This window comes from Xenopus tropicalis, chromosome 9 (genome assembly GCF_000004195.4).
Source record: "Xenopus tropicalis strain Nigerian chromosome 9, UCB_Xtro_10.0, whole genome shotgun sequence".
In the NCBI taxonomy this organism is placed as follows: domain Eukaryota; kingdom Metazoa; phylum Chordata; class Amphibia; order Anura; family Pipidae; genus Xenopus; species Xenopus tropicalis.
The window spans coordinates 77,040,524-77,065,542 of record NC_030685.2 but is presented as its reverse complement, the minus strand read 5'-3'; the positions used below and the strand labels follow the sequence as shown (position 1 = coordinate 77,065,542).

Below are 25,019 nucleotides of genomic sequence, written 5' to 3'. Positions count from 1 at the left end.
GCGTCTTTATTAGTCATTCTGTCTCATTCTTTTTGACTGTATTGTCCTTTCATGATTATGTTTCTTACTAATAGGGGGTTAGGGGGTCCCAGCAACATTGGTGCAGGGATTCTCACTTTTGCATTGGCCACCCCTTACTGGAAACCTCCTAATGGGCCCACAAGGTGCCCTCAACCTGGGGCCTAGGCCACAATATTTTTTTATGGATTCAATAATATATATATATATCTATTCATCTATCCATCTGTTGCTCTTCAACTTACCAAAAGCCATCAGAAGTTGTACTTTTGCAATAACAATGTGTGGGGCAGAGGGCAATTGTCCCTATTTGTACCAGTTTAGGCTATCTCTCCTTTTCATAAAGGTTTAACCCAATAAAAGAAGTTGGTATCAGAGATGCCAAGCTTGTAGATCCCAGTTCTGTGGACGAGCACTTGGAGTTGTTTATTGTATTTGTATTGTCCACAGTGAGTAGATTTTTTTCCATTTGGAGCCTTACGTACGTCTTGAACACTAACCGCCTAAGTAATAACAGGCACTAAGTTTGCCCAGGAGCAGTAACCCATAGCAACCAATGGGTTTTTAAACAGGTGACCAGTAAATGCTACCTGCTAATTGGATGCTCCTGGGCAACTTAGTGCCTTTTATTACATTACCCCAAATCTGTTCCCTTAAAAGGCCCATGGCACACAGACCAGATTTTTCCCAGGGACTCTTCTCTGCCATTGTTTTTCAGACAGCACAGAAGCACCCAAACCACTGGTGTCTGTTCACTTGCTACTTTTATCCACATAAAGGGTCTCTGTGATTCCGGGGGTCCAGGAAAATGTCTTTATTATCATTTCCTAAAATCAACCTTGAACTTTAGCTTCCAGGCTCCAATGTAAAGGAGTAACTCTGCACAGAGACAACCTTTCCTTGGGGATTGTTTGCAGAACTTCCATCAATTTTATAATTATTCCCTTTCTAGAAAACCCACGTCCCGTACAGAGACAGTAAAATGACCCGGATTCTACAGGATTCCCTCGGTGGAAACTGCCGGACCACCATTATAATCTGCTGCTCTCCATCTATTTTCAATGAAGCGGAAACAAAGTCAACGCTAATGTTTGGGCAGAGGTAGGTTCACCTCTATTATTTATCTCTAATAAGGTTCCTAGGAGAGGGGGGTGGAGGTAAACATCTTGCATCATCTCTGGGAAAACACTTCCCAATATACTCCTTGGAGGTGCTGATCTCAGAATGTAGATAACATGGTGGTATAGGAGTGATCTCTAGTTTTGGCCCGAAAGCTATCACTGGAGAATTAAGCATCACCCCAGTTAGTCCTCTTTTATAATGAGGATATCTTTCATGTATTTCCCTTAATAGTCCTGTACATTGGCTGATTCTGGTCATATTAGATGCTGAATTGCACGCTATGTGACTACACACTGACCTGTTAGAGAGCAATTTGATCACGGGAATCAAACTGGGGCCCTTGACATTTGTAGACTGGCCAATACAAATTGTAATGGGAAGCGACAGGGTTTTGACTTTAGATCAGACCAGTGATCCCCAACCAGGGGTTCTTGAGCAACATGTTGCTCCCCAACCCCTTGGATGTTGCTCCCAGGGGCCTCAAAGCAGGGGCTTATTTATAAATGCCTTGCTTGGGGCAAGTTTTGGTTGCATAAAACCCAGTGTAAAGCCAAACAGAGCCTTCTGTAGGCTGCCAGTCCCCATAGGGGCTACCAAATAGCCAATTATAGCTCTTATTGGCACCCCCAGGAACTTTTTCCATGCTTGTGTTGCTCCACAACACTTATTCCATTTGAATGTGGCTCACGGGTATAAAAGGTTGGGGAAAAGACCATCTGAATAGACCCAACATGATAGTTATTATTAACAGCATATAATAGAGATGTCATCTACGTTGACATTTGGGATCTAGAACATTGGGTGCTGGTGATGGAGGAGATCAGTTCTACCAGATCTTTCATTTAGAGACACAAGTATGGAGTCTGATAAAATGCCGTTTCTCCCCGGCACAGGGCGAAGACCATTAAGAACACTGTGTCTGTCAACCTGGAGCTGACGGCGGAGGAATGGAAGAAGAAATATGAGAAAGAGAAGGATAAAACCAAATCTCTTAAGAACATCATTCAGCATCTTGAGATGGAGCTGAACAGATGGAGGAGGGGTAAGGACACCCGGCGCTCATTAACATTTAATGATTTCCCTTCAGCAGCTCGTGTTGTTAAAGGCAAAGTGCAAAGAATTCACTTGACTTGAAACCCCTGCTTGAAAGGGAAAACTTCAGCGAAAACCAGTTTTCTTGCATAACGAAAGTAAATGTGATTCTAAGCAGCTGCCCAATAGGCGTCAGTTAGGAAACGTCCGTGGTTGGAAAGCTGTTAGGAAATGTAATTGCCATGGAAAGCGGTGCCTGCGTAACCCTTTGTGTTCCCTGGGAGGTCAGCTCCGCCCACCAGGTCTGTCCATCAGCGGCTTCTGCTGCATTGTTTCCAGACACACACACTGCTTTCAGTAGTAATTATATTGACAAGTAACTTTAAAATCAATGGACTTTTTCAATTAATGTCTATTGGAAAGTTGCTTACAATTATAATTTCTTTTATTATGCAAAAAAACTATTTTTGCACTTACGTCACAAAAAATAAACTGTGTAAGTCAAAGATCCCAGTCCTTCAGAGTCATTTAGCATTAATGGGCAACTCCTGTCCTTTATCAGGTAAAGGTTGACATATACTGTAGCTGGAGTGCAGAGTCTCTTCAATCACTTTTAATATCCTTATCATTTACAGTAGGGGGTACATTATCCCTTATAATACATGAGTGATACTCAGAGTTCCCTGTATAACTCAGCCTGCAGCCTTGTGCCTTTATATGGGCACAGAACCCCTCAGTGACTGCTAATATCCTTATCATTTACAGTAGGGGGTACATTATCCCTTATAATACATGAGTGATACTCAGAGTTCCCTGTATAACTCAGCCTGCAGCCTTGTGCCTTTATATGGGCACAGAACCCCTCAATGACTGCTAATATCCTTATCATTTACAGTAGGGGGTACATTATCCCTTATAATACATGAGTGATACTCAGAGTTCCCTGTATAACTCAGCCTGCAGCCTTGTGCCTTTATATGGGCACAGAACCCCTCAGTGACTGCTAATATCCTTATCATTTACAGTAGGGGGTACATTATCCCTTATAATACATGAGTGATACTCAGAGTTCCCTGTATAACTCAGCCTGCAGCCTTGTGCCTTTATATGGGCACAGAACCCCTCAATGACTGCTAATATCCTTATCATTTACAGTAGGGGGTACATTATCCCTTATAATACATGAGTGATACTCAGAGTTCCCTGTATAACTCAGCCTGCAGCCTTGTGCCTTTATATGGGCACAGAACCCCTCAGTGACTGCTAATATCCTTATCATTTACAGTAGGGGGTACATTATTCTTCTTTTACCATTATAAGATTGTAGAAATGCAGAAAGAATGTGAGACAGCCCAAGTCATGACACAAGTGGGTGGGTGAGGGTGTTCTTATGAAGCCTGGCCAAAATAAAGATGATAGATGATAGATAGATAGATAGATAGATAGATGATAGATAGATAGATAGATAGATAGATAGATAGATAGATAGATAGATAGATAGATAGATAGATGATAGATAGATAGATAGATAGATAGATAGATAGATGATAGATAGATAGATAGATAGATAGATGATAGATAGATAGATAGATAGATAGATAGATAGATAGATAGATAGACAGATAGATAGATAGATAGATAGATAGATAGATAGATAGATAGATGATAGATAGATAGATAGATAGATAGATAGATGATAGATAGATAGATAGATAGATAGATAGATAGATAGATAGATGATAGATAGATAGATAGATAGATAGACAGATAGATAGCAATAACTAAAAGTCACTGAGGGATTTCTTCCACAACTTTTTTGTAGATAAATGGAGGAATCTCTGTTGAAGAGATTACTGTCAGCTCACAGGGAAATACAAGGCTGGCAGCGTGGGGGGAGCAGGTGTACACGGGGGCCCTACATGCCTAATTCCACTGACAGGGGCAATAAAGGATTCCCTTCTCTATCAGCAGGCTCTCGCCGGCCCTTTGTTCTCTATTGAGCAGCACAGCTCTGCGTTTAGCTCTGTCCCAGGGGTGCGTGCCGACTGCAGAGCAATGAATGTATTTTTGATTAGAAGGAGGAAGTTGCCATGGCGACGGGTTGCCGCCAGCTCTTAGATTGCCAAGAATATAACTCCCAAATGTAATTACAGGTTCAGCGGCTGCATTTTCCCCGTCACGTTTTCCTACAGGTTCCATTTCTGGTCACGTTTTCACACATGTTCCCTTCCTGGCCCTAATGCTCTTGTTGTCCTACAGATAATGGCCTTAATATACAGAGAGGCAGAGCTGTCCTTAATGGAACTGAATAAGGGAGGCTCCCAAGAGCCCCTGCACATAGTGTGGCCTGTAGAGCAGCAGCTATTGGTGGGAAGAGTAAGGGAAGTAGGTATGGAAGTGCGTAAGATAGGACCATGGGTGCCAGCTTCCTGTTCTTTTGGCTCCATATCTTTGGGGTAACCGTAGATAGGGCAATTGGACAAGTCCGCTACATTAAAACAAGAGGACAAAAGAAGAACAAAGTTTCAACAGTAAGGCTGGGTGTTGACAGTAGGAATAGATTGTAGGACAACAAGGTGGAACAACATAGAGACAGTAGGGTGGGATTGGAGAGCAGAACAATATGTTGACAGTAGGGCAAGATGGGGGCAAGGGCTGCCATCTATTCTGGTATCTTTCCTTTCTTTCCTATCAATTGCATTGCTATTACAGTAAATATCAATTTTATAACAGCCTGGTGGCAACCCTAGATGGAACAGTAGGAAAAATGGCTACAGTCATGCATGTTGGCAACGTTGGAGGCAAGGTTTCAGCAGTATGGAAAGATGGGATTTTTTTTTTTTTCAAAAAAGACAAAAGAACGGCAAAATGGCAACACTAGGACAAGGTTTCTGCAGTAGGGCAAGAAGGGGACTTTCAGACAAAAGTAAGGCAAGATGGTGACATTAGGACAAGGTTTAAGCAGTAGGGCAAGAAGGGGACTTTCAGACAAAAGTAAGGCAAGATGGTGACATTAGGACAAGGTTTAAGCAGTAGGGCAAGAAGGGGACTTTCAGACAAAAGTAAGGCAAGATGGTGACATTAGGACAAGGTTTCAGCAGTAGGGCAAGAAGGGGACTTTCAGACAAAAGTAAGGCAAGATGGTGACATTAGGACAAGGTTTCAGCAGTAGGGCAAGAAGGGGACTTTCAGACAAAAGTAAGGCAAGATGGTGACATTAGGACAAGGTTTCAGCAGTAGGGCAAGAAAGGGACTTTCAGACAAAAGTAAGGCAAGATGGTGACATTAGGACAAGGTTTAAGCAGTATGGAAAGATGGGATTTTTTTTTTTCAAAAAAGACAAAAGTAAGGCAAGATGGTGACATTAGGACAAGGTTTCAGCAGTAGGGCAAGAAAGGGACTTTCAGACAAAAGTAAGGCAAGATGGTGACATTAGGACAAGGTTTCTGCAGTAGGGCAAGACGGGGACTTTCAGACAACAGTAAGGCAAGATGGTGACATTAGGACAAGGTTTCAGCAGTTGGACAAGATGTCAACAGTAGGACAATGGAGACAATGAGATAAAAGGATTGTGACAGCAGGGCATGATGGGACTACTGCTGGCACCTTTTCAGGAATTAAACACCAGCCCTCTGGTATGTTCAGCTTTCTTCCATATAAATAGCATTTGCATCAATCCTAATCTTAGCCAGGTGGCCAACCGTAGATAGGACAGTAGGGTATGAAGCTGACAGTAGGGCAAGGAGAAATGTTCTTGAAGTAGAACGCTCTCACCCTCCAGCAGCAGAATGGCCTTATTAGCTGTTATCTGTACCAACAATCATATATTCCTCCCTCAGCCTCTTCCATATATGTATACTGCATTTCCATTGTATTTTTATTTCTATTTAGAACTTCTTCCCTGCCGAGCTGCTGCACGCAGACACTCGGGCAGTTGTACCGACTAAGTGTCCTATGGATTTTTCCTTGCCTTCTCCTCCTTTTGTGCCCCCCACCAGCATATACTCAGGCATTTGGTATGCTGTGTGTGTTCGGAGACATTTCCTTTGTCAGCACGTCGACCCCCACCTGATCTGTATGCTGTATCTCCATCCCGCTCCCAGTGCCGCACTGCCAGGCTAATCCAGTGCTGACATGAGAAATTTTTAATTTAGCTGCTTGAATGTGATATCCATCTGATGAGTGAATTGAATTACAAGGGTTTATCCTATTCAGCACTTATTAGCTGTGTATACACCCCCTTGTGCTCCCTTCTGTACCATAGAAAGCGAGCATTTGGGTGCATTGTGCAGTGTGCATGGCTACCAGCAGGGGGTACACTCCCACGCACATGTTTATTCTAATGGAGCCTTGAGCTTTATTCAGGCAATGGGATTTTTATAGAGCCACACTATGGGTCTGTATTCAGGGAATGGCTCTGCTGATCCCTATTGTCACGTTAACATTCTGTGCCCTGATTTACACAGGGGACTATCAACATGGGGGTCTTATTAGTATTTCACGCCCTTATGACACCAGTGCAGCTATTTCCAAGGTCCCCTTTCCCTCCATAGTGGGATGTTTGGAAAGATTAATGGTATCTCTGTAAAGGCTATGGGAAGTCCTTTCTGACTGTCATAAAATGAAATGGTATGATAACACAATTGGTGCCCTATAGTAGAGTCCTTTGCGGAACCAATTTTTGAAACCCAGCCCATGGCCCGCAACCTGTGACCCGAACCCACAACCTGCATTTAAACCTGCTTGGACACACTACCTTGACCCAACCTGCAACTGCCTTGTCCACAACCCCATCAGCCACCCACTGACCACCATTAAACAGGAAGTGCTGTTGCTGCCAACTAATAGTGATATCATCAGTAGTGGGCGGGGTGGAAAAAAAAGTGTAACATTTATGTAATATAGATAGTACAGGTATAGGACCCATTATCCAGAATGCTCGAGACCAAGGGTATTCTGGATAAGGGGTCTTTCTGTAATTTGGATCTTCATACCTTAAGTCTACTAAAAAATCAATAAAACATTAATTAAACCAAATAGGATTGTTTTGCATGCAAAAAGGATTATTTATATCTTAGTTGGGATCAAGTACAAGTACTGTTTTATTATTACAGGGAAAAAGGAAATCAGTTTTAAAATTCTGAATTATTTGATTAAAATGGAGTCTATCGGAGATGGGCTTTCCGTAATTCGGAGCATTCTGCATAATGGGTTTCCGGATAAGGGATGCCATACCTGTATAACAAATAGAGATAAGACTCACAACCCAACCCCCAGACCCGCAACCCACAGACCCCCATCTATACCTGCATCCAGAAGCCCTACCCATAGGGTACCTGCTTTTTTTACAGGTAACCTGCACGTACCCCATCTGCTGCAGGACTCTACCCTATAGAAGGTTTCCAGGCTGCAAGACACCCTTATTAAACCTTGTAGGAATAAAGCAAATATAAAATAGGTCCATTAGACAAAAGAATGAGGGAAAAAAACAAGGGTGGCCTTGCACTTTATGCGGCTTGAGTTTCTTTTCATCTCCATGGAGACTGCAACTTCCCATGGTTATAGATTCTGTGCTGTGTTACACGTCTACATCATGTTTTTCTGTACAGAATACAGCCAGCTGGGATTCACTTACAGTAACAGTTGAAGGATGGGCACAGGTTGGCACAGCCCAACTGCAGTGCCAACATATGATGCCTGTCCAGTTAGGAGTTTATTTGAGACCCCGAGGCAGGGGTTTCCTTGTAGCGAGGCAGTAGCATCTAAATATTGCTAATTACCATTTAACACATGGACATTTGAAATTTTTGGGTGGCGGTTCCATGTGTGGACAATGTGTTTTGTGAGCTATAAAGGTTGTGCCCTTCTCTGTGCAACAGGAGAAGCTGTGCCTGTAGATGAGCAGACAAGTGCAAAAGACCAAAAGACCCTGGAACCATGTGACAACACCCCAGTCATCGATAATGGACTGGTTGGCGCAACCAACATCTCCTCTGAGGAGAAGAAGAAATACGACGAAGACATTGCTTCTTTGTACGGACAACTGGATGATAAGGTTGCTTCCCATTACCCAAAGCCTTGATTGAATCCCTTGCACTGAATATGTCTATATGGGAATGGTACCACTATGGACAACAGAGCCATTTGCTGGCCGGTTCTTCCTACCGACCTGACAGTCAGGAAGAAATTTCAAAATAAGTAGAGGAAAGCCTTCTGCTTAGAAAAGAACAGAGAAGAACCTTCTTTTCTAAGCAGAACAATGTCGGAATACTTTCCTCTTCTTCTTCTGAAGTTTTCTCCCAACCAGCAGATGGTGCAGGAGAGCACCCCAAACAATTTTACATTCATTGGTTTTTATTGTCTACATTTCCTTGAAGACTTTTGCTACCAGTACATAACAGTAACACTATTGAAGTGCTTCATATTATGTGCCACCACATCCTACGCCCTTTCTGTACTCCATGCTGTCCATCACACAGCCACCCAGCACCCTATCTATAATACTGCTGCCTCTCAATACGTTGTTCCCTCTTCATATATATTGATAGCATTTCCCTGTTTCTCTAGGATGATGAGATTAATCAGCAGAGCCAGCTGATAGAGAAACTCAAGCAACAAATGCTGGATCAGGAAGAGGTAAAATAAAATATTATTTCCGCTTATTGACCACATTATGTTAAGGACATACTTGAATATTACTCTTGCTGGAAACTCATGGCTGACAAGTTTATTTATTTTTTGTCTATACCCTGTTGAGCAGTCAGGTAGCTTCAAAAACACATGCTTATTAATAGAAGAAGCCATCAAGCTCCACCCATGTGGTTCCTCATCCAAAAAGTTTGGTATATGTGAGATTGAGCTAAATTAGAGATTCTTACTGAGAGAGGCAGCCTATCAAGCTCCACCCATGTGATTCCATATGCACAAAATTGGTATATGTGGAATTTAGAGATGCTCAGACCCAGACATTGTCAAGAGTCTTGGGCCTTAAGGATCCTTCCGATAAAGAAAATAATCTATGTAATCCAACATCCCCCAATAGCCTTTATCTGACAGCTGAAGGGACACAGGTTGGATATCCCTGATGTATATGCTCAAAGGAGCCCCTCTAGTACTGGAGGCCCAGAGAGAATCCTCTTTGTCTAACTACCCTAAACTCAACAAGATTTGGTAACCCAGTTCTACATTTAAACAGTGGCCAATTCCTTCAGCTCTGTTGAGGAGTTTCAGTATTTTGGCTTCCCAACTGGGGATGATAGTTCATACAGTTGCTGTGTGTTTATGGTTTTCAGCTTTTGGCATCAACGAGGAGAGATTACGAGAAGATCCAGGAGGAGCTGACGCGCCTTCAGATAGAGAACGATGCAGCCAAGGATGAGGTGAAGGAGGTGCTTCAGGCGTTGGAAGAGCTAGCTGTCAACTATGATCAGAAATCTCAGGAAGTGGAGGACAAGACAAAGCTTAATGAACAGCTTTCAGAAGAACTGACCCAAAAAACAGTAAGTCCAGGAAGAACTTGTTTGGCACCGACAATCTGTATTTCTTTACAACATTGAGTTCTCTGTGGGACGTCTGTACTGATTGGTTTTATTAGTTGACCAGGGATTTCTGTTGATCTATGATGTCTATGAGGGCCACATTTCACTAGTGATCAGATTGATCAGCCCATATGCAACAGTCATTGTAGAGGCTGGTTACCTTGGGTGCCAAAGTTCCTTGGCCCAGTTCTGAAGAATGATGTCTGTATTTGCTACTATCTGTAGTATTTCCAGGGTCGGACTGGCCCGGGAAACTGGGAAAAATCCTGTTCCTGTTGGGCCCTGCCACCTAAGCACCAATTTAGTAAAGATTCAAATAAAATTTAAGATGGCCATGCATTCCACGGTGGAATGTATGGCCATCTTTAATTGTTTAACCTAGCTTTGTGGCCTGAAAGTGGAAAAGTAGTGGAGCTGGAGCGGGGACGGACAGGGGACAGGGCTGGACAGGGGTGGTGGTGGCTGCATGGTGGGCACTTGACTTGGGAACCCAGTGGGCCCCTGATTTCTAGTAAAGCTTTTGAGTACTGTTCATTAATGTGCATGATCTGAGGGTCCATTCACACAACACATCATTGGGACAGTACATTTTTACATTGCATGGGAGAGAAATTGTACAACGTGTCACGTAAAGCTTTTATAATATTTTTTTTTTGGTGTTACTGTTTCTTTAAACATTGCCGAGCTGAGATAATGGAGGGAATCCATAATTGTGGATAATGCAGCTCTCCGCAGCAAATTCAAGCCGGCGCTATTAACAGCCATTTCTAAATGGTGCAAAATTAAATTTGTTCCCACCATAACTGCTGCTAGATAACAAAAACCCATTAAGATATGCAAAGTAAATGGCCTTCAAAGTAGCTATTACGATCGTTAGCGATAAAGAGCACAAATAATCCGAAATATCTTCTGAACTGCGTGGGTGGTGCTTGGGGGAAATCGGTATGCGGTAGGTAGCGCGTGGAGATTGGTTAATTAGATATTAGTGTGTTATAATTATTAACCCTTAAGTCCACTGACACTGTTACTTGTTAGACTTTCTGGGTAATAAAGCCTACAATTCCCAGGAGTGTATTGGGGAGTGGGGTTCTCATGCACTTATTGGGGTACGGATGGAAAGTTGTACTGAGAACATCAAGGGGGATAGCAAGTATAGTACAGCAAGATGGCAGGAGTATGACAAGGTTTTGACAGGAGGTCAAGATAACAGAAGCCCGTGGACCTCCAGTTATTGATCTACAGTACCCAGCACCCACAGACAACTGAAACAATGGGGCCCTAAAAACTCTAATTTGGTGTAGGCCCAACTGCTAGCTCATTAATTACCCAATATCTGAGACTCTTGTATGACTCATACCAAAGGTTGACACTTAGGGGCACATTTACTAATCCACGAACGTCCGAAAAGCGTCCGAATGCGTTTTTTTCGTAATGAACGGTATTTTGCGACTTTTCCGAGAATTGTCGCGACTTTTTCGAGCTCTCAATACGAAAAAGTCGCGACAATTCGCAAAAGTCGTAATGGCTATGAAAAAGTTGCGACAATTCACGAAAGTCATAATGGCAATGAAAAAGTCACGACAATTCACGAAAGTCATAATGGCAATGAAAAAGTCGTGACAATTCACGAAAGTCATAATGGCAATGAAAAAGTCGCGACAATTCGCGCAAGTCGTAACGGTTACGAAAAAGGCGCGACAATTTACGCAAAATTCGTAACGGCAACGAAAAAATCGCAAAAAATATGAAAAAGTTGCAAAATGTTCATTTTTTCCAATCCGAATTTTTCGGATTCGGATTCGTGGATTAGTAAATCAGCCCCTTAGGGTGGCTTTTACCAAATGCCGTCTCTTATCCCATATTCTATCTATTCCCATCACCCTTTGATAAACCACCAAAGAAATGCCACATCTTTCTTCTGTCTTTGGATGAAGAGATCAAGGAGGAAGCCACGGATTCCCTATATATTGCCCTAAGAGAACTACAAGGTCATCTACTAAATCAGCCTGAATCCTGCTGCTAAATATTTCCATCTTGTTTGGATTTGGGATCAGCCTAAGGACATGACTGTCCCCAGATGATGTCCCTTCAGATATCTCTACATGGCGTAGACAATATCTTAGTTTCTATGAACATAAGAAGAAGAATTATATATTGTCCTGTTATGTTCTATGCCAAATATTGAGTCCTTATGAGAACAAGGAACAAGGAGAATGAGTCACGTTGTGTGGATCTTTTAATCTAACGTGCAAATCAAATTAACATGCACTAGGTTCAGTTTCATCAGAGGCCAATTAACCGGCCTTTATGGTCTTTGGAACATGGGAAGAAAAAACCAATGCAGACACTGTGAGAACATACAAACTCCATGGGGATAAAGTCCAGTGTGGAATCAAAATCAGGATTCCAGGGCATAAATGTTGTGTGTTGCACCTCAGGCCAGAGGTTCCACTTGTGTCAACCATATGGAGCAGCCATGTGGAATGGAATGAGAAAGACTTAGATACTACCTTAGATAATTAGCTCAGTCTAGGACACAGGCAGTTGCAGGTGTTGTTTTGCTATAAAATTGGCGTGATAAATTGTGATACCTAAGACTGAGCCTAAAGTGAGAGGTCAAACACAGAGAGTGGGTCTGTGTCAGCTACACTGGAATGGTATTGTAAGCCAAATGATAAATGGGTACAGCAAGGGAGTGTGTGGCCCCCAGGGCAGAGCCTTGAGTTACATCAACCAAGATGTCAGCACTGGAGAAGGTAGATAGAGTATGGGAGGGAAAATCAGGAATAATGAGTATTATATTGCCCCAGCCCTGAAACCCATAGCAACCAACCAAGAAATATTGATGATTATTCTAGTGCAGTTAGATTCATAACAGTAAATACTCAGCTGGTTGCTATGGGTTAGTAATTTATTATAGGGCCACAATGAGTTCTATTTATGGGCAAAGAAGAAGCACTGGCACACTACACAGACACAATTACTATGTGCAAAAAGCCAATTATATCATTAATCTCATTAAATAATATTTTTGGCACTCAGCCTTTTACTGTATTCTGAGCTTGTGTGGCAGAAAGAGCCACTAGAATGCCCCCAACGTGTCCATAGTCCTCGCTGGTGCTCCTCACATCATAACCCGAATTTCCTTTTCTAATCAGCTTTGAAGACTTTCTACTTTGACAAATGCCCCCCCATTCATCTCTGCTTGGCACAATGTCTTTAATCTTGTTTTATGACTGAGCTGCATAAAAGTGGCTGATATAATATGTTCTGGGGATGTTGTACAGCAGCCGGGAGAGGATTAGGCCATTTCATCTCTCTGTACAAAGTCCTTCTGTAGAGTATGAGCCATTCCTCATCCGCCGGCGCTGGGCTTACAGATAATGGAAACCTCTTTCGGAGCTGCCGTACTGATACAGAACCACATCAAATCTGCACGGGAATGATCCAGGCTTATTGCAGCCCTGGTATATAAAGGGACCTGTGTAATTTTCTGCTACCCTAGAGAAGCCCAACCACTTGAATTTGATTATCACAATTTTAATTGTAGTGTTTTTCCATTTCTAATGACCCAATAATATTAGCTCAGCAGGGTACCCAACTGCTGTGTTGACCTGCCCTTGTCGCTATATATTCAGGACAATGTGATCCAGCTGCAAGTGCTCCATCTGTCAGAAACAGATACAGATCCCACCTCTGACCCTCCCACTGTAATAGTGTCCTAAGGACATGTATGAGAAGATGTGCCCTGAACGTTACACCAATGATTCATTGCATTGCTCACCTAAGCGTGGGAAACCATTGGGAAACCATCAACAAGGTGAAACTGATAACCTAATGTGCATTTTGTTTTTTTCCCCTCCTCTCTTCCTTACAGACCAACCTGACTGTCACTCAACGTGAGCTAAGTCAGCTTCAGGAGCTAAGCAACCATCAGAGGAAACGCACTACCGAAATCCTCAACTTGCTGCTCAAGGACCTTGGAGAAATCGGAGGAATTGTTGGCACCAACGATGTCAAAACAGTAAGGGCGTTCAGGCCACCCCGTGCCTTCGTTATCTATGACATATGGGGTCTTTTTCTATGTTACATCCCACAGGTAGAGTCACCATGGTAGATGGAGAGCTTAAACCTTCAGGTGAAGGAGCTGATGTACCAGGGTTGATGTAGGCCTGGCACAACAATGTCTACAGACCAACAGACTTTTATTTACTACAGAATAATATATAAATGTATAGCCTAATTTGTTTTATGTTGCATTCTTGCTCTGGAGATATCTCTTTGATTCCCTGTCCTTCATCAACCCTGATACAACCTACACTTGCCCCATTATTATTTGCACAAAACGCGTTAGGCTGTGCATTTTATATTACTATCTCCTAAATAAAAGACAGTTGCTGTTGCAATCTTACTTTGGAGATGTCTCTTTAAGTCCCTGTCCTACATAAACCCTGGTACATCCTACACTTGCCCCTTTCTCACTGCTTTTGTTGCTTTCCCAGAGATGGGTTTCATGGTGGAAATGTTTCAGTGGTACAATTAACATTTGACTTGTTAAAACAGATTGAATAAAATATGACTTCTGTGTTTGTAGTTGGGGCAATTAGATTTGCCATTGAAGGACCTTGTGTTTGACTCTTTGGACCACGACTTGCCCTCAGGTTGCGGAATCTCTGCTCATTTGGCCTTTTCAACTTGTTCCTTTGCTTGTAGCTGGCAGAAGTGAATGGAGTCATTGAAGAGGAGTTCACCATGGCTCGCCTATACATCAGCAAGATGAAGTCAGAAGTCAAGTCGTTGGTCAACCGCAGCAAGCAACTGGAAAGCGCTCAGATAGAGGCAAACAGGAAGATCAATGCCAGTGAGAAAGAACTCGCCGCGTGCCAGCTACTGAGCTCCCAGGTATGTGGGTTCCTTCTTTATCATCTTTTACAGAGTTTGGCCCAACTCATCAGGAAAGCTTATTTATAGCCTTGGTCAGTGTTGGACTGGCCCACCAGGATACCACGAATGGGTGGCCTACTACTGAAGGGCCAAGGTGTCAGTGGGCCCTCCTGCTCCTGACCATTTGGCCTGCTTCATGGTCATTCCCTATTTCTGAATGGGAACAAAGAGGGAAGAATAGATTCTAGCATGTAAATAAAAGAGACTAGGAGAATAAGGAGGTTCGGTGAGGAAAGGAGGAAAATATAGTTTGGAAAGTGGGCCTAGGGTCTAAGGTTTTCTGGTGGGCCCCTGGGTTCCCAGTCCGACACTGGCCTTGGTATCTTGACTTGTTGATATATATATGAGGTGGGTTCAGCTTGCCTTCATCAAGTGGCCTCCAAATGGTGTGGCTGGGTTATGTGGAGGATGCCCATATCTATTGTATGTGGTCCTGTTGACTGATGTTCTAGAGCTGGAAATTCATTTCTCCATAGTGGAGCCACTAATCTGAAAGGACTGACCCCCAAGCACTGGTCTGGGGCATTATAAGGCCATTTCAGCTGACGCTGAGGGTGGGTTCCTATTCCCAGTACTAGTAGGCGTTTGGTAGCCAGTAAACTACATGTGGTTGGCAGTTGCTGTGCCTTCTAGGATTGTATATTTGTACCATTCATTCACTGAACGTGTGTTTCTCTTCCCAGCACGAGGCGAAGATTAAATCCCTAACAGATTACATGCAGAACATGGAGCAGCGCAGGAGGCAGCTGGAAGAGGCCCAGGATGCACTTAATGAGGAGCTGGCGAGACTCCATGCCCAAGGTACCCACGCTGAGCTTGTTGGATTTGGCCTGCTGGGACTGCAGCTCTCACAGGGTTATTAACTCTATGAACTCAGGGAGCAGCTTCTGGTCGGCTGCAGGAGCAGATGTTCATTCAGGATCATTTGGACCAAGCTAACAAAATGCTGAATAACTGAGCCCTTTCTATAGAGCTGTGAGGCCCATTCTCATCAGTCTGCCCCCTGCTGCCCCTCTGTGTCCCTGCACTGATACCCTACCTACAAAGTGACAATCACCTATTTAAAGGGGAACTGCCCTAAAATAATGGAATAAATAGCTAAAACTGCAGTGGAATGTAGCTGCTCAAATAATATAGATCTATAAAACAGTACATTTATACTCAGTGTTTGACTCCCACCTACCCATTAACCAGTGTATTATTATTAGGGAATGAAATACCCCACATCATTAGCTATAAATTGTCTGTATATATATATATATATATATATATATATAGATAGATAGATAGATAGATACAGCTGCTTGCTTATTACTGGTGTTTACTGCGTAATTACACAGAGCTTTGAGCTCATTAGCAGAACATAGGTGCTCCCTATAATTACTGCTGGGTGCTTATTCAGCCCTATATAGTTACATAGTTACATAGTTACATAGGGTTGAAAAAAGACCAGTGTCCATCAAGTTCAACCCATCCAAGTAAACCCAGCACACACAACCTATACTTACCAATCTATACACTCACATACATAAACTATATATACAACCACTAGTACTAACTGTAGATATTAGTATCACAATAGCCTTGGATATTCTGCTTGTTCAAAAACTCATCTAGATAGGATGTTCCAGCCCACATTTTCCTCTATTAAGGAACCAGATTTAGTTGTTCCAGGGGTCTCTCCCATCATACTTTTATCTTGTGAAGCAGCCCGGAACCGTCCCTTCCTAATAGAATCTCAGCGCTGCCTGATTCATTATTCCTGCCCTCTGTCTGTACATTGAGCATTGAATTAGCCCCTTAGCCAGGAAGCCGGTGAATTAACTATACGTCAGCCATAATCATGTTACTGTCACAGGGCTGTAGAATTATAAAGTGCACTTACACAGAGCTGTCTTTTTGCTGTAGCCCTTTGACCTCCTAAGAATGCTGTATATTTGCTTTTAAAATACTGCCTTGAAATTATATTGGCTTTACCCCACCACCACCATAAACTCTTTAAAGCTCCCAGGGCCCAAACAGGGAATCAGAGACCAGCAAGTCTGACCATAAAAATTGTCACAATCTATTGTGCAAAATAGGGCCAAATAAGTTTCTGCAGGGGAAGTTTCTGGGGTGTGGGATTCAGACAAACACTTGTTTTAGTGGTGGCAGCAGACAGACCCTAATGTGGCCAGATTGTCTGCTTTACATTGACATTTCATGTTTCCAGCATTCCATACTGTATGTGTTATGGATTATTTACATCTTTTCCACAGAAAAAATGCACAAGGTATCATTTCAGGACAAAGAAAAGGAACATCTGACAAGACTCCAGGATGCTGAAGAAATTAAGGTAGAGCATAAATTGTCTTTTCCCTTGGGGATATTGAGAGATACATCCGCGTGTGTTATGTGCCCAAGCTCCTATCAAGGTGCTACCAATGTTGGACAGGACCTGCCAGAGAAAGTGGCCCACTCATACAACAATTACATGTAGGCAGTGCTAAATATAATAGATTAGCTATAGGCCTATGATGGCAATAAGAATGGACTTATGGGAATTGTCCTTGGCTGGGCCCTTCGAGAGATCCACTGGTTTGACCATGGGTGCTACTGACTCAACTCAGCATTTTTAGTTTGTGAGTTGCTCCTTCCCTATTGGTTTCTGGCTACAAACTCTTTTATGGTTGCCATACCCCCTGTTGTGGTATAATTCCATTACAAGCAATCAGAAGGGACAAAATCTAGCACTTCGGGTGTGTGGCTAGCCGAATTGGGACAAAACTGCCAAAGCAAGGACCATGCTCTTGGTATTGCTTGAACCTGTACAGAAAGATTCCATAACACAAAACATTTCCCAGTACTAAGAACAATTTAGCAGGAACTGCCCTCTGTGTTTATTCATAGACTGTGCAGAACAATACCATTTATCTATGGCAGCCCAGACATTTCCCTGTAGTAAGAACAGTTCTCCTGGACATTTCCACTGAGCAGCAGGGTGTGTCCTTTGGACCTTTCCAGGGCGCAGGGAGACAATGATTATGTGCTTTTTTGTCTTCTGGGGGGGTCAGAAAACTTTGGAGCAGCAAATGGAAAGCCACAGGGAAGCCCACCAGAAGCAGCTGTCTCGCCTACGCGACGAGATCGAGGAGAAGCAGAAGATGATTGATGACTTGAAAGAGTAAGTTAAACTTGTTTTGTGGAACTTTCAGTTGAACCTTTCTCGCCCACGTTGCAGACGTTCTTGCCCTCTAAACCTGCTTCTTCTCTTCTTGCCATGAAGCCTGAACCAGAAGCTGCAGCTCCAGCTGGACAAGCTGACATCTGACTATGAGAAGCTGAAGACAGAAGAGGAGCAGAGGGAAGAAGACCTGCAGAAGCTTGTGTGAGTAATAGCCCCTCATTTGCTGTGAGTGTAGCTGGCCAACTGTGGCACCCACTTATTGAGTAGCGCTGTACACCCCAGGCAGTTTGAGATGGTAGAAGTGATGAAGGCCATGTCCACATGGACATTTTAGAATCCTGAAGAAGATTTCCAATGCTCATTATTGATCCCATATCACACATGCACATAGAATGATGGTCAGGACTATGTAACGGACTAGTGGCCACCCCAGCCACTTTATATTACAGAGATTAGCTGCTCATAACTGATATCCAAGCGACCTATGGTAACATCACCTGCATGTTGATTCCCTAAGCACCTAAAGGTAAATATGGCCATTTTGGTTACACGGACTGGTAGCCAATTGCCAATACAATGGCCAGTATCTCATCAAACCAAGTGGGTGAGACTAATAATCCCTCTGGCTGTTAATTGTATATACGCACCAGTGAGGTAACCTAATGAATGGCTTACCAATATATGCCCTGAACCCACCCCTACATGACCCCTACCCAACCAGGCCTGGTGGCCTCCCTGGAATTATATAGACACACCCCTCGGTGACATCACACATAGGTATGGTATAGGTGAAGATGCAATGGAGGCCGTACAGTTTGCCTTCTAATGTCAAGGAAGGGAATTAGATTAATGTTGCACTGCTACCAGGGGGGGCAAATACCTATTTTATTAATATTTGTGCTTCTGCACCTCAGGCTTCTGAATGAGAAAAGGGAACAATCACGTGAAGACCTTAAAGGCCTGGAAGAAACAGTGGTACGTATACAATATTTATCTTCCATTTCATATGTAAGAAATAGACTGTGAAGAAAGGGGGCGGAGCTTCCTTTATACCCTTCTTATTGCTTCTCTGCCCCTTTGGGAGCTGCCATATTAGAGTTACCTTCCTGGGCAGCCATATTTGTTTTTTTTTTATTTCACGCCCAGCTGTGTAAGATAAAGGGCATAATTATATTTTATTTTACACCCCTTTATACATACGGCCCAGTGTGATCTTCCTGCACTTTAAACTTTCAGTGTCACCTTTGCTTTTCTGATATATTTCTTGATATTTTGTATCTTCATTTAATTCTTTGTTTACATTATTTAGTTATGAGAATGATATGTTTAAATGTCTATTCATTAGAAGCTCAGTCTGTAGAAGCCCTGTCTCAGGGTACATATACTGTATATATATATATATATATACATATCTGGTTTGTCCCTGAGGAAGAGCACAGTTGGTGCTCGAAACGTTGGATCGTTTTCATTAAAAAATTTTTTCTTTTCTAACAAAGTCCCTGCATGTGCGGCTCATTGTCTTGCTATATATATATTTGTGTATCTGTTCTTTATTCTCAGGCCCGGGAACTCCAGACTCTGCACAATCTGCGCAAACTTTTCATTCAAGACCTCGCCCTCCGAGTGCAAAAGGTACGCCCCGCACCCTGGTTATTCTGAATGATACAGCAATAAACAGTTCTTCTCTTTCTGCATCATTTGAAATCCTGGCAGGGGAGGAGGGACTAAAACATTGATGTTACAAATTGTAACAATTTCTCCACAGCTTACAGACAGCATGCAGGAACTGCATAACCCACAATGCATTGCACTGTGATGTTCCTTTTCTTATTGACATCCCGTGTGCAGGGGATTGTGGGATTGGGAGGAGGCAGGCTGAAGGCAGGCTGAGGGACAGGCGCTACTGTTACATTTTATTTGAGTCTCAAAGTAGTCAGCCAGATCAGCAGGGGAACAGGGGGCAGGGCTTAGGGAACTGTTCCAAACCATATTATTACATTAATAATCATGAAAAGGCTGCATATTTTTGTAACTGATGTATATTACATTTATGTGTGATATAGCCGTTGCCTTTGAGCCCACGTATGCTCTTTGGGTTCCCTGTCTGATTTATTTTCCTTTTCTAATTTTTCATTGCAGCGAGTGGAACTGGACAGTGATAACGGAGGGGGAAGCGCTGCCCAGAAGCAGAAAATCTCCTTTCTTGAAAACAACCTTGAGCAGCTCACTAAAGTGCACAAACAGGTGGGACCTGCCGGCTGCATGGTATTCGAGCGACCACTAGATGTCACTGTTGCTATTAAATTAGTTATTATTATTATTAACATTTATTTATAAAGCGCCAACATATCCCGCAGTGCTGTACAATAAGTGGGTTTCATACATCGGACATACAGAGTAACATATAAAGCAATCAATAACTGATACAAGAGGAGAAGAGAGCCCTGCCCAAAAGAGCTTACAATCTACAAGGAGAAAGGGTTGAGACACAAGGTGTGGGAATGGGCATGACCAGAGTTGTGAGAGGTTTGGCACAGGGTATTGCTTTTAGCAGCAATATATTAGTTATAGTTCACAATTATATTAAGCAATTTAGTTTATCAATTAGGTCTGAAATTTCCTCGTTGGAATGAATACTGTTCACAGTTATTGTATTTACAACTCAATGCACAATAGTTGCAGTACCGCATCTCACCAGATCTGGCACTGTGCAGTGTTCCCATAGCGTCACAGTTGAACAGCGCCACCATAGATTTGTACTGCAGACAAGATATTGATGTTTCACAGCTTATTCTGTTTGTGTGTTCTGCAGCTGGTTCGGGATAATGCAGATCTGCGCTGTGAGCTTCCAAAACTGGAGAAACGCCTTCGCGCTACAGCTGAGCGAGTCAAGGCCCTGGAGGGTGCACTGAAGGAAGCCAAAGAGAACGCAATGAGGGACCGCAGGAGATACCAGCAGGAGGTGGACCGCATTAAGGAGGCAGTAAGAGCAAAGAACATTGCAAGGAGAGCGCCCTCTGCCCAGATTGGTGAGTACTGCACCTATTCATGGCGTTCGAAAGCTTCCTATCTTGTTCCATCCCCGAATGTGTCCTTTAAAAACTGATTTGAATTAAAAATATGCTTTTTTTTTTGTCTCGTTCTTAGCCAAGCCAATCCGCCCTGGACATTACCCAGCATCCTCTCCAACTGCAGTTCATTCCATCCGAGGGGGAGGTGGATCAACCCATTCTTCCTACTACCACCACCACTCAAAATAAATGAGAAGTAAGTGATGTACCTCTCTTTGTGTCTTAGCTGCAAAGTTGCCCTGGTCTAATAACCCATAGCAACCAATTATACCTGGGAGCTGTAAAGCTGGCATTGACAGGGGCAGAACCAATGAAAGGGTCTGGCAGAGATGGAATTAACCCTGGGCCTACAGAATCAGAGCAGCTTCAGTATGGTTACCCTTAGCCCAGTGGGTATTAATGGGCTATCAGTTAGTGGGATATTACAATATAGAATGTTTCCACTAGAGGGCATTGTTAGACTTGGCTTTATTGCACTGTCTATTGCAATTTTAACATCTCCTCCACAATGTGAGCAACTTTTATTTGTGCATTATTTCCTCTATATTAGCATGTATTAGGTTTTAGGAAACTACAAATAAATGAATGGGTAAATTCACTAAAATAAATCCGTATTATACACAGTAGGGGGTACATTATCCCTTATAATACATGAGTGATACTCAGAGTTCCCTGTATAACTCAGCCTGCAGCCTTGTGCCTTTATATGGTCACAGAACCCCTCAGTGACTGCTAATATCCTTATCATTTACAGTAGGGGGTACATTATCCCTTATAATACATGAGTGATACTCAGAGTTCCCTGTATAACTCAGCCTGCAGCCTTGTGCCTTTATATGGGCACAGAACCCCTCAGTGACTGCTAATATCCTTATCATTTACAGTAGGGGGTACATTATACCTTATAATACATGAGTGATACCCAGAGTTCCCTGTATAACTCAGCCTGCAGCCTTGTGCCTTTATATGGGCACAGAACCCCTCAGTGACTTCTAATATCCTTATCATTTACAGTAGGGGGTACATTATCCCTTATAATACATGAGTGATACTCAGAGTTCCCTGTATAACTCAGCCTGCAGCCTTGTGCCTTTATATGGGCACAGAACCCCTCAGTGACTGCTAATATCCTTATCATTTACAGTAGGGGGTACATTATCCCTTATAATACATGAGTGATACTCAGAGTTCCCTGTATAACTCAGCCTGCAGCCTTGTGCCTTTATATGGGCACAGAACCCCTCAGTGACTGCTAATATCCTTATCATTTACAGTAGGGGGTACATTATCCCTTATAATACATGAGTGATACTCAGAGTTCCCTGTATAACTCAGCCTGCAGCCTTGTGCCTTTATATGGGCACAGAACCCCTCAGTGACTGCTAATATCCTTATCATTTACAGTAGGGGGTACATTATCCCTTATAATACATGAGTGATACTCAGAATTCCCTGTATAACTCAGCCTGCAGCCTTGTGCCTTTATATGGGCACAGAACCCCTCAGTGACTGCTAATATCCTTATCATTTACAGTAGGGGGTACATTATCCCTTATAATACATGAGTGATACTCAGAATTCCCTGTATATATATATTTCTGCTTGAGCTGCAGGTTTATGGGGGAATAATAACATTACAATAGCAGCAGTTGGGAGTGAATGGTAACTGGGCCCCGGCTGGTTTCTATACACCAGCAGCTCGTTTCCACGGAAATGAAGAATCATTGTTGAGTTGTAGCCTTGCAGGATAAACTATTCCTCTCCCAAACAAAAACTCTTTTCAGGGATGGGCAGAGCTCTGTGCATGGTCGGCTGGGGATGAGACAATAGCGCTTCCCCGCTTCTCTCCCGGAGCTGAAGGCACGTTGGGTAAATATGGAGTTGGTCACAGTGTGGCCGGTGGGCTTTCCCTGCCCGGGAACCAGCTGAGTTATAGGCCTGACTTTGTGCTCACATAAGGGGCAGCATCTCTTGGTGGGATGCAGGGAGTATTAGTTTAACAACATCTGAAGGGTCACCAGTTACCTGGTTTAAAGGCCAATCATAAAGTTATTTGTTTAATATCCCTTTGTGTTTGTCTAATGGGGAGAAACATGTACAATTATTTCCCACCCTATTGCTTCCCCCCTGGCTTGTAAGAACGTGTCACTGACTAAACCGCGTTAGCAGCCATTTTCCTCAGCGAGCTCCTCCTATATTATGGTATAGCTAGTGATGTCACATGACCAGTATCAATGGAGCTTCATACTGTTGTTATTAATAGAGAGTGAAGGTAGGAAGATGATATTTTTTCCAGGAAAGGTGACAACAATAGTCATAATACTATTAGCAAAAGTGATAAGGGTGTGGTCTAGGTATCCAAGGGGCGTGGTCTGACATTTTTAGGGTGTGGCCAGTCAAATAGGGCTGTAAATGGAGCTGTCTGCAGCAAAGAAAATTGAGAGCCTGTACAGGATATCATAGAGCACCACCATCAGGGGGTACAGGGGGTACAATTCAGCAGGAACAGCCCCCTAAGTTTGCTCATAGCCTGTACAGAGAGATACCATAAAACTATGGCACATAGGGATTCCCCTGTACTAAGCACAATTCAGCAGGAACAGCCCCCTATGTTTGCCCATAGCCTGTACAGAGAGATACCATAAAACTATGGCAGCATAGGGATTCCCCTGTACTAAGCACAATTTAGCAGGAACAGCCCCCTAAGTTTGCTCATAGCCTGTACAGAGAGATACCATAAAACTATGGCAGCATAGGGGTTCCCCTGTACTAAGCACAATTCAGCAGGAACAGCCCCCTAAGTTTGCTCATAGCCTGTACAGAGAGATACCATAAAACTATGGCAGCATAGGGATTCCCCTGTACTAAGCACAATTCAGCAGGAACAGCCCCCTATGTTTGCCCATAGCCTGTACAGAGAGATACCATAAAACTATGGCAGCATAGGGATTCCCCTGTACTAAGCACAATTCAGCAGGAACAGCCCCCTAAGTTTGCTCATAGCCATATGGTGAGATACTAGAGACCCTCTCCTGTGGGTACAGAGATATTTTTATAAAACCAAAACCTTTTATTTTGATACATTTTCCCTTCTTTCTCCCCCACAGAGAAGAGCATCGCTCAGCATGTGAAGGCACTGCCATCATCGTCGCCATCTTGCCAACCTCACACGTGTAGCTCGCACCTTCCCGCGCTCTCTACAATCATTCGACGTCTCCCAAGATCACGGCATCTCGAGCTTCACCAGAGCCATCGCTGTGTAGATCTCTCCGCCTGTGTAATGTAACCACGCATAGCCATCAGCGGGTGCTGCAAAGAGCTCCTCCCCTTTTTGTAGACCCCTCCCATCAGTTACATACGAGACACCGCCATTCCCTTGTTGTGATGTCACAGCCTCCCTGGCAGAGTACAGCCAATGAATGTAACGGGAGAGTGTGCGCATCACAACTGTATACTATTTTATATATTTACGGAATGAAGGAATAGCGCTGCTCTCCCGCTGTCAGCCATTTTATATAGGTTCAATTCCCTAAACTTTTTTCATAGTCATTAAATGGGAAACATTTAGAAATCAAGGGGAAGTAGTACTTAGAAATGTAATTACAAAAACTCTTGGTCAGAAAATGGCCTTGGGTATAAATACAAAGAAAAAGATATTATTCTGTGTAAGAATTTGATATTTCCTCCTGGGATGTCCAGCCTGTTGAACGGCAACTCCCAGAATCCCCCCCAACTTCCTGTCAGACGGTGCAAGGAGTTGTTTAACAGCAGTTGGAGGGTCTTCTTCTGAAGTCTGGGCACTTACGTTCCTGGGGTCTATCCTGTCCCATTGCAGCCCCAGAGCTGATAATGTTAAAGTGAAATGAAGGGGAGAGCTCTGAAAGGTGATATTTCCTGGAGTGCGTTGGTGGCCATTTTTGTTTAACATAAGGCGTACCCATGCTTTTATGCCTAATGAATGGTTTTATAAATATAATTAGGCATAAAACCCCTGCTAGGATGTGATGAGTATCGCAAACCCGGGCAAAACAGGGCCCTATTTACTTGCCTTTAACTAGCAAGGTTGACATCATAAGCCCAAATGGCACTTAAAGGGGAAGGAAAGGCTAGTAAAGAGTTAATCCCAAG

General features: G+C 43.1%; 1 protein-coding gene across 1 annotated transcript in view; it reads left to right on the top strand.

The window, feature by feature from the left end:
- The window catches only part of kif5c (kinesin family member 5C), a 47,019-nt gene extending 22,472 nt beyond the window's left edge, over positions 1-24,547 (top strand). Inside the window, exons 10-26 of the mRNA XM_002935291.5 lie at positions 971-1,119; positions 2,034-2,182; positions 8,052-8,227; positions 8,740-8,808; positions 9,465-9,671; positions 13,588-13,734; positions 14,424-14,612; positions 15,338-15,455; positions 16,913-16,989; positions 17,708-17,817; positions 17,920-18,021; positions 18,735-18,795; positions 19,381-19,452; positions 19,960-20,064; positions 20,633-20,849; positions 20,968-21,087; positions 23,999-24,547. Coding sequence (XP_002935337.3) covers positions 971-1,119; positions 2,034-2,182; positions 8,052-8,227; positions 8,740-8,808; positions 9,465-9,671; positions 13,588-13,734; positions 14,424-14,612; positions 15,338-15,455; positions 16,913-16,989; positions 17,708-17,817; positions 17,920-18,021; positions 18,735-18,795; positions 19,381-19,452; positions 19,960-20,064; positions 20,633-20,849; positions 20,968-21,080 — 2,061 coding nt within the window. The 3' untranslated portion in view covers positions 21,081-21,087; positions 23,999-24,547. The remainder of the gene's footprint in view (positions 1-970; positions 1,120-2,033; positions 2,183-8,051; positions 8,228-8,739; positions 8,809-9,464; positions 9,672-13,587; positions 13,735-14,423; positions 14,613-15,337; positions 15,456-16,912; positions 16,990-17,707; positions 17,818-17,919; positions 18,022-18,734; positions 18,796-19,380; positions 19,453-19,959; positions 20,065-20,632; positions 20,850-20,967; positions 21,088-23,998) is intronic.
- The last annotated feature ends 472 nt before the right edge of the window (positions 24,548-25,019 follow it).